General features: G+C 49.2%; 1 protein-coding gene across 6 annotated transcripts; it reads left to right on the top strand.

Moving 5' to 3' along the window:
• The first annotated feature begins 818 nt into the window (after window positions 1-818).
• LOC122188744 lies at window positions 819-11,931 on the top strand. 6 transcript variants are annotated; one of them, XM_042887312.1, is made up of 4 exons: window positions 819-899; window positions 7,800-7,913; window positions 9,969-10,065; window positions 10,751-11,931. In XM_042887312.1, the coding sequence occupies exons 3-4, from the start codon at window positions 10,003-10,005 to the stop codon at window positions 11,588-11,590; spliced, it is 903 nt and encodes a 300-aa protein (XP_042743246.1). In that variant the 5' UTR covers window positions 819-899; window positions 7,800-7,913; window positions 9,969-10,002; the 3' UTR covers window positions 11,591-11,931. The 6 variants fall into 6 exon arrangements, with proteins under 6 accessions (XP_042743246.1, XP_042743243.1, XP_042743244.1 ...); XM_042887309.1 differs by having other exon boundaries at window positions 9,952-10,065; XM_042887310.1 differs by having other exon boundaries at window positions 9,947-10,065.
• The last annotated feature ends 903 nt before the right edge of the window (window positions 11,932-12,834 follow it).

Raw genomic sequence — 12,834 nt, 5'->3', positions numbered from 1 at the left:
ATGCTATGAGCAGCAATGAATCCTACCCCTCTTGGAGGGTCCCAGCCCATTCTCCTACAACACAGATCTCCTAGGGCAAACCAGCACTGCAGTTCACACCAGCTGGGCTCTGAATGTCCTTCCAAATGCTGTGGCTCCCCCCCATGAGGAAGTTTTCACTATGCAGAGTATTTTTCTCAATTAAAATGATTATGTTAAATAGCTGAGAGGTTCCTCAATGTCTACTTTTTGAACTGAGCTATGCCACAGTTGGCAGCTTTTGAGAACAGCAGACATGAGGTTACTAAACCCATTCATTTCTCAAACGCACCCACATTTCTAATGGCTACAGAGGTCCATCTTTAAAGTCCTCTGAGACCCATTGGAATGAAGGGCACTTTGTGAGGACGCAGTAATTATTATGGGATTTAGAGGTGCGTGGCAATGATTCACGGAGGCATTTCCCAGCCAGTACTCTTGGAGCCAGGTGAGCTCTTCCCTGGAATGAGAAGCATGCAGTGCAGCAACTGGGAGGAACAGGTTTGGCAGGACATTTTAAGCTGTGCAGGCAGACAGCCTCTTCGGAGCCACATCCCTGCTCTGCCTGCCTCCCAGCTGGATGCTCCTCTCTGCCACACTGTCCCTGGAGAGCCGGAGAGGATGGACACGCTGCGAAGGAGCCTTTCCCGCTGGAAGAGGTACCACATTAAGGTGCACTTGGCTGATGAGGACCTGATGATGCCGCTGACCGTCAAGCCCAGAGACACAGTGATGGACCTACGGGCTTACCTGGTGCGGGAGGGCGTCACTTCCTGGAAGAAGACATTTTATTACAACTCCAGGCAGCTTGAAGAGCATGAGACTTTGAAAGAAGCCAATATCCAGAATGGCTCAGTCCTGCTTCTTGTCAGCAACAAAAGGTAGGCACAGAGCTCATCTGCAGCGGGGGCGGTGCGAGGGAAGGGGGAATGCTCTGTGCATCTCGGCCCACGGGACGCTTTCCCACTGGAGTTTGCAGAAAGCAGATCAGGAGCTGAAACCCTGAGATTTCCAGCAGGCAGAGTGAGATTTAAGCCTCCTCAGCTCCAGATAGGCTGACGTGTGAAGTAGGGGAGGTTGAGGAGGAGGCAGTCCGGTTGATATTTCCTCTCCTGTCTCTGATGAGGTCTCACTTTCCTGAAAACACGGCCAAGCACAGAGGGAGGCAGAAGACGTGCAAAAGGGAGCTTGTGTGACTCAGGGTGTGCTCCGGGAGCCTCTCCCTTGTCCTCAACTCTGTGGTGCCTGGCTCTTGCCATTGCTTTTTAGCGTTTACTTTCTGCAGGTGTTTGTGGTGCTGCTGTCCTGCAGAGCCGTGAGCTGCCCATCTGCTTACAGCAAAGCCCAGTGGGTGCTGGACACAGGCGGTCAGAGGCTGCAGCTTCCCAAAACACAGTGAGATCTCAGCACGAAGCAGAGACATCAATGGCTTCAGGACAGGCAGTGAAAAGGAAACTCAGTGAATCTTTTCAGTCATGGCAACTCGTACGTGTCAGTGGGAATGCAAATGGAGATAATGGTGCTGAGACCTGTTGGCTGGTTAGGATTCAGTGGGGTGCATTTATGTCCAGTTGTGATGCCTTCCCAATGCCTGGCTTGCTGCACGGTTCCTTCCGTGAAGCATTCTGGCGGACACTGTGTGTAGGAGAGGTGCATGGCAGAGCACAGGCGTACTGTGTCTAATTCAGCTTTTTGAATGCTGAGACCTCTGAGTTACTTGTCTATGCTGATCAGTCTGCTCTGCAGAAAATCCTGCACTAAAGACTTCAGTTCTGATTAGATGCCACACGGAATGGTCCTATTTTCCAGTCCAGAGGCAGCTTGAAATCTCACACAAAGCAGATTTAATAAAGCATTTCCTTTCAGAGCTCAGGCAGATACAAGAGATTTCACAATGCTCAGCTGACTGCAAACCCCCCGTCACCCACAGCCCCTTTCTGCAACATCTCATTTCGTAGCCCTGCCTGTGGCAGGGGGGCTGGAGATTCGTGATCCTTGAGGTCCCTTCCAACCCTGCGATTTCATGATTCTGTGATTTCAACTCTCTGATTAACTTTGCACAGCTCCTCCTTTTTACCTTGTTTTTAATGGCAGGAGCCATTAGCAACAACATATATTTGTTGTTGTAGGATAGGATTCAGAGGGACTCAGCTGATGGACCACACATGCTTATGCTCCATAAAGTGCTGTGGACCTTTCCACAGTCTTCAAAAAAACAATGTTTAAATGCAGCATTGCAAAACTCACCAGGAGGTCCCGACCCCAGTGTGCTGAGTTCAGGGTATCTCTGAAAGTTTGCTCACTTTTGAAAATTTAAGGCCTCTTGCTCAGCATTTGGGCTCAATTTTTGTGAGTATGAGAAGGAAGGAGCAGGATTTATAATGTTGTTGTGGTTGTTGCTTTTTTTGTTTTTTTTTGTCTTTAATTTCATAAAAACGTTCCCAGCTCTTAAGCAAGCACCTCTGTGTATTCTTTTATTCCTTTTCCCAGGGCTGGGAGCACTGTGGTGGGCAGACAGTCTCTCCCTTAACTCACATCTTTCCTCATGTTATTGCACATGAAGGATTACTGGGCCATGACGACCTCGGCCACTTCCAGATTATTTTGTGTGGCACGACTGCCAAGTGCCCAGGTGCTGGGGACACCTTTCTCCACTGGCTCAGGGAGTGCCTGAGATACTCACAGCGCACGACCTCCTCTTGCTGTCTCTGGGATGTGCTGTTGGTTTGGCAGCAGCCCGCACCCTGCTTGGTGCCTGGCCCTGGGCTGAGCGCAGCTCCGTGACTCAGCGCCCTGCCAGATCCTCAGCACACAGGGCTGGTTCTGAGGGTGCTCTCTGTCAATTAAGCTGGGCATTAGGAAATACAGGGCGGGAGAAGGCAGGTGCTGCATTGCAGCTGAGATTACAGCACCATTTCAAGCCTTAAGATTATTGGACCAGATCTTTAGGTATTATAAAACCATGTTGGCTGTTTAGCCTCCAGAAAGGAAGGCTCCAGGGAGTCCTTAGTGCAGCCTTTCAATACTTAAAGGGGGCTTGTGAAAAAGATGGGGGGAGACTTTTTACTATGGCCTGTAGTGAGAGGATGAGGGGGAATGGATTTAAACTAAAAAAGGAGATTTAGATTACGTATAAGGAAGAAATTCTTCACTTGGAGAGTGGTGAGGCCCTGGCACAGGCTGCCCAGAAGAGCTGGAGGCGCCCATCTCTGGAGGTGCCCATCCCAGCTGCTTGTGTCTTTGGCAGCCTGGTCTACAGGGAGCTGTCACTGCCCATGGCAAGGGCTGGGGGCTGGATGGTCTGTAAGGTCCCTTCCAACCCAAACTGTTCCGTGATCCCATTCTGTGTCACTCCAGTACCGTCTGTGGGATGCACTACTTTTAATCAAGGGTGGGAAACCGCAGGGAATAAGGGCCACAGGAGCAGAGAACCCAGCAACCCAAGGATTTAAGAGCTGGTTTTAGTGTTACACCAACTCAGTAAGTGTGGACCCACTCCATCAAAAGTCAGCATCTGTTCTTAAGTTCTCCCTGAAAATCTTGGTGTCCCTACCCTATGTTTTGCACTGAGAGGCCAGCCAAGCAGAGCTGTATACCTCTCCAAAGTGGAGTTGCTCTGATTGCCAAGGTCTGCAGCTCAGTGTTGTGCCTATAAATATGGATGGTCACTCTGCTGTGTGTTCCTATAAGGGGCTCATGAGACAGTTTACTTAAACTTGAGAAAACATGAAAATGACCCTATTTTTCATCCCTCCACCCTTAATGCCTTTGTAGATAATTGGCATTTAGCAAAGGCCAACTCAGCATTTCTACTTCTTGCTCATGTTTTCTAGGGTTTATAACTTAGCCATAAAAATTCACTTAAGGCTTCAGCTTGGCAGGAAAGGGATCAGCATAGCAGCTCATGCTGGAAATTCATTTGGATCTTAATGCTCAAAAGTCTGAGTGGACTGTTCTGGAGTTCAGTCAACACGACCTCTCAGCCCAAGAAAACACATGGACAGGCCAGAACTGGGCAAATCACATCCACTAGGAATGCAATTCCCACTTGCGCAGAAGCTTGTTAATCATATTATGCTGCACTGATTAAGATTGCAATCCTGTTGCAGGAGAAGCCTAGCAAAGAACATGCAGAAAAACAGCTTCCACCCTAGAGAGCTACATATTAGAGTAACACAGCTTGCAAGCGGGCAAAACAAGCAAGGCAAGACCTGAAATGTGAGTGAACTTTGCAGAGGTAAAATCCCTCCATCTCGGTGGCCTTGAGGTGTTGGAGCCATCGGTGTCCACGTGGGGAGACCACCTGGGAGCCCCAACATGCGAAGAGCAGCCATGCAGCACAAACGCCGCAGCATCACGAGGGCAGGCACAGGCTGTCCCAGCTGCCCAAGGCACGATCAGTGCTGGCACTGTGGACCACGCCAGGGCAGAACCAGTTTGTCTCGCTGCGGAAGCGGCGCGAGGCCCCAGCGCCAGGCAGCTGCTCGGCGGGTCCGTGGGGATGTGGGAGTTCCTGAAACTGGCGCGGCTCCTCCTGAGCTGTGCAGAGAGCTGCCCTGCTGCTCCGGCACCAACCCACCAGGGCTCCCTGGGCTGGGAGTGGCTGTAAGGCACTGCCTGCTCCTTGTTGGTAAGCTCAGTGATTGCGTTTGGATGCTAGATGTGAGGTGAGGGGTACTGCCCCAAATCCACCTTGTAAGCCATGGAGGCTTTTAGCTTCGTGACCTCTGGAGTTGTTTCTAATAGAGGACAGCAATAGGCAATCCAAGCGAATCCCAGGCACGCCGAGCTCCTGCTGCTGACTGTCCTTGAGGATGCACGGCTCCAGCTGGCTCTGGACATGGGACAGGCACAAGCACACTGACAGAGCCTTCGCGCTTTGCTCCTTTCTTGCATGTGGCCGCTTTCAGTCAAGGAATCAGCCAGTGCCAGGGCTGCTCTCTGTTACACTGCTGGAGTATTTTGTCCCACTCCATGTGTTCTGTCTGGATGTGACCACGCAGGTTTGGAGGGTAGGAATTTGCTATGAAAACAGCAGCCATTCGATCCCAGGCACACTTATTTTACTGGCACAGACTCAGCTGAAGCTCATAGGAACCCCTCAGTCTTTTGAAAGACAAAGTTCATTGAGGCCAAGCAGCTATTTTCATCATTCGTGGTTTGCCCGGAGAATGGAGTTCAGTAAGTCATTGGTGAATAGGTTAAATAAAGTAGATGCCATTACTGAATTTAGCAGAAGTCTATTATCTGGAATCTCTTGGTGCTGAATTTCTGGCCCGAAGCCACCTGAAAACATCCATCTCGGGGCATTAGCTCAGTTACCATAACAACTCATCTCGGAACGGCTCCTGAGAGTTCCCAGAGCACAGCGAGGTGCCACGGGCTCTGTAAGCCACTCTTAGGTCAAGATAAGCACATCCAGGATTCCCCCTCTTCTGCAATGCAGCCCCAGTGTCCCTGGTGAGCAGCACTGCTTATGTGAGCCTTCATTTGCTTGGGACTCTGCTTTAGCTCTCAGTGCTGCTCAGCCAGCTTTCCAAAGGTCCAAAGGAGTCACCTCCTGGCAGAACAGCAGAACCATCCATCTGTGGGGAACCCAGCTAATTCCCATATTGCCATTCAGTTTACAGTTTGTGATTTTTGGCCTCATAAATTATAACTTGGCATGAAAGCTATGACCGAGCCACCTGCATAATGTCCAGTTTAGCTGATGCTAAGAAACTGCTGCCTACATGTGACTCTCCCAGTGGCATAAGGATCAATGTTCTGCACACACACTCAGCAATAGCTCGCTCCAGGCTTGCAGCTCTCCATTGTCCTGTCACCTCTGCTCACACTCTCTGGAATCACAGGCTGCTGCAGATACTGCTGGTCTCCAAAGGGAAATCAGAAAAATAATGGGGTCTACACAGTCTGACCTCATTCAGAAAGCCAGCATTACAGCCCAGGCATGAATTAAATCCCTCAGTGCTGGATTTCAGAGTGATTTTGTGATGCCTGCTCCTTGCACTGACCTTGCAGCACCTGGGGCTGCTCAGCTCTTGCTCTTCCGTGTGGAGGGGAGATGTCCCACTCCCAGACAACTGCAGACCTGCTGTCTTAAGCTGAGACTTGGCAGCAGGCTCCAAGGCATCTCACATCAGGATAACGATCCTTTAAATAGCACTGGGAGTCTCTCTTCTCAGGGAGAACTAATTAAGTTCCTCAGCACATGCTTAAACATATGTTGACCTGGTATGGCCTTAGCAGGTCTGCTTCCATCTACTGGATAAATAACACTGGCTTAAAAAACATCCTCCTAGAGATACGTTACTGAGGCAACAGCCAGGTGGGAGACTGACTTCTCCATCTCTGTGGCTAAAAGTAATATTTACGTGTATTACTCATGGCCAAGCTCTCTGCTGGTGTAAACTCCTGAAATCAGTTAAAAGATTTTTAAGTTCTGAAAGGAGCTCTGCAGTTGTCTCTGCTGACCTCCAGCACAGCGCAGGCCAGAAAACAGCACCAGTGTTCAGCTGAGTTGCCTACTGGTGAGCCCATGAAGTTCATTTAATGAAAGCAGAGGGCTGCATCACAGAGAACGTAGTCCAGAGAGTCTGAATTCCTTTCCTGTGCAGTTGCATGGGATTTCAGTAGATGAAACTGAGCTAATAGGTGTCCCCTGGTGGCAAGAGATGCCTGTCTTGGCTCTAGGCAAAAAAATGAATGATTTGAAAGCATATTCCAAACCAGGTTCTTTTCTGGTGTAATATGGCACAGCCTCCCGGACTTCTTTGTAGCTGTGCTGATTCGTCTCAGCAGGGGATTTCACCCAGTTGGGATAAATGCTCTCTCCTCTGTCCCACAGTCTGCTGAAATGTTAACTGAATAACAAGTGCTGCAGTATGAATGTTGTTTTGGTGTTCTTGCAGAAAACCCAGACAGCGGTTATTATCAGCGAGGCTGTGTCCTGTGCTGGGACCCAATGAAAACCCCCTCACAAACTTTGAGCTTCTCAAAGTTCTCATCAAGTGTTTGCAGCACAAACTCAGTTTCTTACCTGCATAATGGGAAAGAACAATTCACAGGGATCAGGAGACTCAGCCCTGCACTTACTGGCTCAGCAGGGCAGGCTGGTGCCTGGCAGAGCTGCTGCCTATGGGCCCCAGGTATTTTGGTTGCATTCCAAGCCAGGATAATGAGCTCTCTAAGCAAATGCTGGTCCTGAAGGGTACCCCTAGAAATTTTCAAGAGCTTCAGCCCGTGTTCTGGAGATGCCGGGGGGTTGTCCTCGATGATTCCTAAGGATCCTCAGAAGAGCAACTTAGGAAGTAATCCTACTTCTGCTAAGCTTATGTATTCCATGCGGGGTCTGTACCCCTGTCAGAAAATGTTTATGGAACTGCAACCCAGAAAGGCTGAAAACCACTGTTTAGTGCTAATGCACAGTGGTGAGTGAGCCTTGAGAAACTCAAGCTGTCTCACTGTAAACATCCTTGAAGTGCTCCTAAAGCTGTGGGCTGCTCTGTTCTGAGATGAAAAATGGATTTCCAGGAGCTTTGCTTCTGGGTAAAAAAGCTCCCAGGCAGCTGCAGATGGTCACAAGCAGGGGTGAGGGCAACTTCTGCAGCAGGAAAAGCAGGTGTGAAACCCTGGAAGTGGCTTAGATTGATTGGAAAAACAAATGCATCAGAGGATCAGGTTGGTATGCTATCCCTGCCTGGGTCAGCGCCTCCTTGGGCAAATGCCATTTCTGATTGCATGTCTACAATGCTCCAAGTATTTGCGTCTTTCTTATGCAGATAATGCCAAAGAGCACAGCAAAAGCCATGGGAGACGGGGAGCGTGACAAGGGCTGAAAGGAAGCAGATGGAAGGGAGCCTGGCCACGGAACGGCAGCGTGGCCACGGGCGCTGGTAAGTCCTTCCCTGCACGCCAGCTCCAGGACTGTTCAAAAGCAGCTCTGCGTGTTTTAAGCACAGTGCCTATGAATAATTAACCCCCAAACAACTACAAGTAACATTTCCTCATCAGCAAGCCTTGTGGTCCGAGCTGCCCAAGGAGAAGCGTGGGTTAGGCTGACTCAGCTCCTGAGGGCAATGAATCAGAGTGAAATGCCCGTGAAAAGGTAAATCCTGCCTGGGTGGAGAAGCAAGAAGGAGCTGAGGTGAGCTTTGCTGAGGGCCTCTGATGGGAATGGTTGACATCCGAGCCTCTTTCCAACCCCTCACAGGACTCCTCAGTAAGTTGGCCTTTGTTTTCCTATGTGCAAGTCTGAGATAATTTGTTGTCCCTTTTCTCCTACTCTTCGTCCACCGAACTGTAAGTGGCTCAGGGTAGGGACTGTTTGTGCTTCTGAGCAGTTCCTACGTGGCCCTGAATTCCAGGCTGGTAGCTCTGTCCAGCAAACAAGTGTTAAGTGCACTCAGAACAGTCCTGGTGCCTGACAGCCTTTATATACCCCAAGGACAGAGGCTGGCTTGTCGCTGCTATGGGGCTGCCTTGCCTGACGTTAAGGCCACACTGTTATACCAAGATGACCCTATTTTGAGATGGGGCTTATAGAGCAGCAAACCTTCTTGTGCTGTTCTCCCATCTCTGTGCCAGTGCCCCAACTCCTGAACCAGCTGACCTGACTGTACCCAGTTTGACAGAAAGGTCTCACAGATCCAAGATTCCTGCAATTTTTGTGAAGAAGCAGCAGCTGGATAGAAGGCAGATATTTAAGTTAATATCCTATTGCAGGATTGGTAATTGCATCTCTGCTCCTATCTGGTTTGAGGTGCAGCAGCCGGGTCAGCTGGCATTTAGAGGGCGGCTGCTCAATCAGTGCTGCGCTGTGCTGTGCCTGCAGGGCAGGAGGCTGCTGGGAGAGCTGCAGGCTTTGCTGGGGAGGGGATGAGGGACCCTGGGGATACTGGGAGCACCAAGAAGGGGAGTGAAAATAAAAAGCAGCTGTAATACATAAATCAGATGAGTGGGTTTCACCAGTCCCCCTGCTGACAGAACAACTCACATTTAGGTTCAAACTTATGTTCAGGACAGAATGAATGTTTCTTTAAGCACTACAGTACATTCCCCAGAAAGTTTTGCTGATTAACAACCGTGTACCGAACCCCTAAGCCTGCATTTTCTGTTGCTCAACTGAAGAATGTGCCTTTCCAGATTTTTTTGGTGACAAGAAAATGTTCAATTTGAAGAAACACCATAGAAAATGGAGCTTCTCATTTTCCAGGACTTTCTTTCCCCCTTTTTCCAGTATTTCCCCACACACTTCCTTGGACTTTGCACAGAACGAGATTCTGGGATAGACAGAGGTGAGCACAGCCACGGCTGAGGAGCTTCCAGCCCAAGCAGCAGAGATGGACAAAGGGAGGGATTTGCCTCTCCAAGGTCACCCAGCGCAGTGCTGGTGGGTCAGCATTGCTGCCACTTCACCACGCGGCGCCTCTCCTGTCTGTCTGTCCTGTAATAATGAGACTTGGAGCACAGCCAGCGCTTTTCTGAGAGCCTGAAAAGTGCCTCGCGCAGCCCAGTGCAGCCATAAGTAGTAATTTAAATTTAACAATAACATTAAAGTGGAGGCATGCCACTGAAGATGGGACACATTCAGCAACACTCAGAATCCTGAACCAATGTCTGTCTTCTGGTAGAATGTACGGTTTGTCTCCCAAAGTCTGGGAGATCACTGCTGGTCCTGATAATCGCAGTTTTGTGCTCTGCAGAAGGCAAAGTGGCCTGAGCAGAATTCTGCCCAGTCTCTGCCCTGACATCTCGTGCCTGCAGCTGGCGGCTTTGGTCAGTGCTGGAAGTCTTTCTGCAGCTCAGGAGAATATCTGGAAAGAATAAATTAACTGTGGTGGTGTATGGAGCTGCTTGGAATAATGTTTTTTGCAGAGATAGGCTTTGATTGACACTTCAGATCTGCCTGACAATCTTTTATTCTAAGTGCAGTTGCTGCCTTTCTTCAGAGCAAGAAAAGCTGGTTTGGTTGCTGTCCTTCAAATGATGGATCTTATCACATGGGAAAAAGAAGAAAAAAAGCAAACCACCTGCAAACAGCCACAGGTATAGCATGAAAAGAGGTAAAACTAACTGGATCTATTTGAGGTGTTTCTGTTTTTTCCCTCTATGGAATAATCCAGTGCAAGATATAAAAGAAAAGAGGCTGCACTCTGAGGAACAAGAGCTGACTGTTCTTTTTCTTTGACTATTGTTCTTTCCTTCAGGAGATTTTTAATGCTTTAAAGATAGGACTGTGCCACTTCTCAGGGATGGGAGGACCAGGGAGGACCAGAAAGGCAGTCCTGTCTCTTACTCACTTGTCCCCTCTGCTTCTTTTACTGCCCATCCCCCCCACATTGCCTCTTACTCCTCAATTCCAGGCATCCCCAGTGATTGCTCAATGCTGTGATCACACCACTCAGCAGCTCACAGAAGAGATGAGCTCTTTTTACACATTTTACAATGTAATTTAGACCTTTGGGGTTTACCTGAGTCTGGTCAAGAAGCAGATTGGGTCTCCAAAGGGCCAAAGACATGCTTCAGATCTTCTGAGCACCACTCAGGTGGTGAAATAGGTCTCACGTGAGATGTCCTGACTCTCTTTGCTCATCTAGGTCCACAAAAAATACAGCCAGGCTCTTCAGGCTGCAGAGGACAGGGCTGCTGTTGTATGTGCAAATACCAGGAAAGATGCTGATAGTAAGAACCGCTCTGAAATAGAGTTCTCCCTTTTTCTCTGTTAACACAGGTGTGGACAAGACTGAGGACTGAAGCTGAAAGGTGTGCAAGCTCCCATCTGCGTGCCAGCCTGGGCGTACTGCAAGGTGGAGACATCTGCAGCTTCATGTGCAGCACCACGGATGGGCTTTCTTCTTGTCAGCAGCGCTGCTTATCTTCGGGATCCTCCTATTGTTGGGGCATCACCGAGAGCGTTACTGTTTGCTCTTTGCTGCTGCATTCACCTCTACTCACAGCTGCAGCCAGGCCTTCCCAACCAGCTGCTTTTCCTGAGCTGCAGGACAGAAGACAAGCCCAGGCAGGGCCATCTGCAGCAGCTGCTGTGCTCCAGCAGAGCAGCCAGGCTGAGGCACGCTGCAGTTCTGCTCCTCCCCTCTACCCGTCGCGGATGCATCGAGCGCTTCTGTTTACAGGGCCATCAGTCTGGCAGCTTTCCTCAACACTAAATTTACTTTTTGAAGTTACATCAGTGTTGTACCCAGAGGGAATGGAGGAACAGATGCAGCCTGTGAAGTCTGGCTTTAATTCACCTGCCTCATTTAATTTCCTGCCCTGCCTTCTAATCAATGAGTCTGCACTGGCAGCCCTGGGAATACAGAGGTTTTCTCACATACAGGAGACCTCAATGTGGTGGAACTCAGGGTCTCCAGCACACTGTGTCCCGTCTCCTTTGAGGCTTTCTGTGCCCCTGAAGCACTGCACACATGTAGTGGCTGCATCTCCTCCATGGGGCCACTGGTGGTCCTTCACTGGGACAGCAGCGTTACATCACCTCAGAGCTGTTTGCCTCAGATTCTCAGGAGTGCCAGGAAACACTGCAGAAAGGGGCCGGGGCATTTCTGCTTTGTGAGCAGGCTCCCATTGTCCTGTTTCTTTTTTTTTTTCCTTGGGCTCATGTCAATTCCAGGCAGCGCTGCCCAGTTGCTTAATCAGCCAGTGTCTCCAACTGGGAGAGAAGGAGAGAAGGCTGCCCTTGGCTGGCAGCACTTATTTTGTGACGGGTCTGCTTCACCTCATGTATTATAATCTGTATCAGATTGCTCTTTGCTTGCTAAAATGGACAATTAGGATCCAGTTGTAATGCAAATTGCACAGTGGAATAAAAACCATGGGGAACCAAATCACAAATAAGTATTTATGTCAGCCTTTGTTACTGCGTGATGGGTCCTGCTCAGTTGCTGCTCGCTGCGAAGCATCAGACAGAAGAGAACCCGGTGTGCCTTTGTGTTTTATGGGCACGAGCTGCTCTGTGTAAGACTGCCTGTAGGCACTCGCGGGCCCCGATAATGTGTGTGTGTGCAAACCTAACAGACAACTGGAAATTTGATGATTGCCTTGTTTTTTCCACAGCTCTGTTTTCTATACTGCAGGCCAAACCCATGGGGTAATTTCCAGTCTCTCTGCACAGGGCTGAGATGACGTGGTGAGAGAAGTGTGGAGATGCTGAAATTTCAATCTGCCACATAATGTGCTCCTAATACTGATGTCCTTGTAAGCATGTTGTTGACATTGGTGGTGTTGCTGTAGTTCTTGCCATTGTTGTCTTTCCAACGTCTGATGCGAAGCATTATAAATTAAGAGAAATATTTAAATTTATAAAGGAAACTATAGTTTCTTTGGAATTAATCGCACAGCAGTCCTGCAAATGCACATGGAAGAGGTATGACTTCACTTAAAATGCCAAGCCTTACTGATATAATAGTGGTATGCTGCTGGTGTAGCTGCTTTTACTGCACATCAGCTTTGCATTTCCCCAGGCCCTGGGTAACAAAGAGTTGAGGTGCATGTTTTCATAGCAAGACTCATCTCTCAGCACTCGAAGGGGGCCTATCCATGCTTCGCACGTTGATGGCTGATAGACAGAAGGCAAATTAAGGGTCAGCTAAGCCTGTCCAGTACCTGTAAGATCCAGAATGACTGTAACGACCTTTCTTGTCCCATTGAAACAGTGACTCCTACAAGAGAGCAAGGAATAAGAGTGAGGCCATGAAGCCAGATGGACGGGCTGGGATCAAAGTAATCCGAGAAGCTATGGCAACACAGCTCGTATATCTACTCAGAAGAGCCTTTGCAACTGCCATTAATGACTCTAAA

This window comes from Lagopus leucura, unplaced genomic scaffold (genome assembly GCF_019238085.1).
Source record: "Lagopus leucura isolate 7727_CA_CO unplaced genomic scaffold, USGS_WTPT01 Super-Scaffold_100076, whole genome shotgun sequence".
NCBI classification, from domain to species: domain Eukaryota; kingdom Metazoa; phylum Chordata; class Aves; order Galliformes; family Phasianidae; genus Lagopus; species Lagopus leucura.
The sequence above is the reverse complement of the archived record's forward strand: the minus strand, read 5'-3'. Positions and strand labels throughout refer to the sequence as shown.

Excerpts from the sequence above, each read along its gene's own strand:
- LOC122188744 (XM_042887306.1), top strand. The coding sequence starts at position 8,188 with ATGGGAATGGTTGACATCCGAGCCTCTTTCCAACCCCTCACAGGACTC. Across the intron at positions 8,240-9,946 it reads ACCCCTCACAGGACTCCTCA|TGCAGTTGCTGCCTTTCTTC; the intron begins GTAAGTTGGCCT and ends TTTTATTCTAAG. Across the intron at positions 10,066-10,750 it reads CCACCTGCAAACAGCCACAG|GTGTGGACAAGACTGAGGAC; the intron begins GTATAGCATGAA and ends CTGTTAACACAG.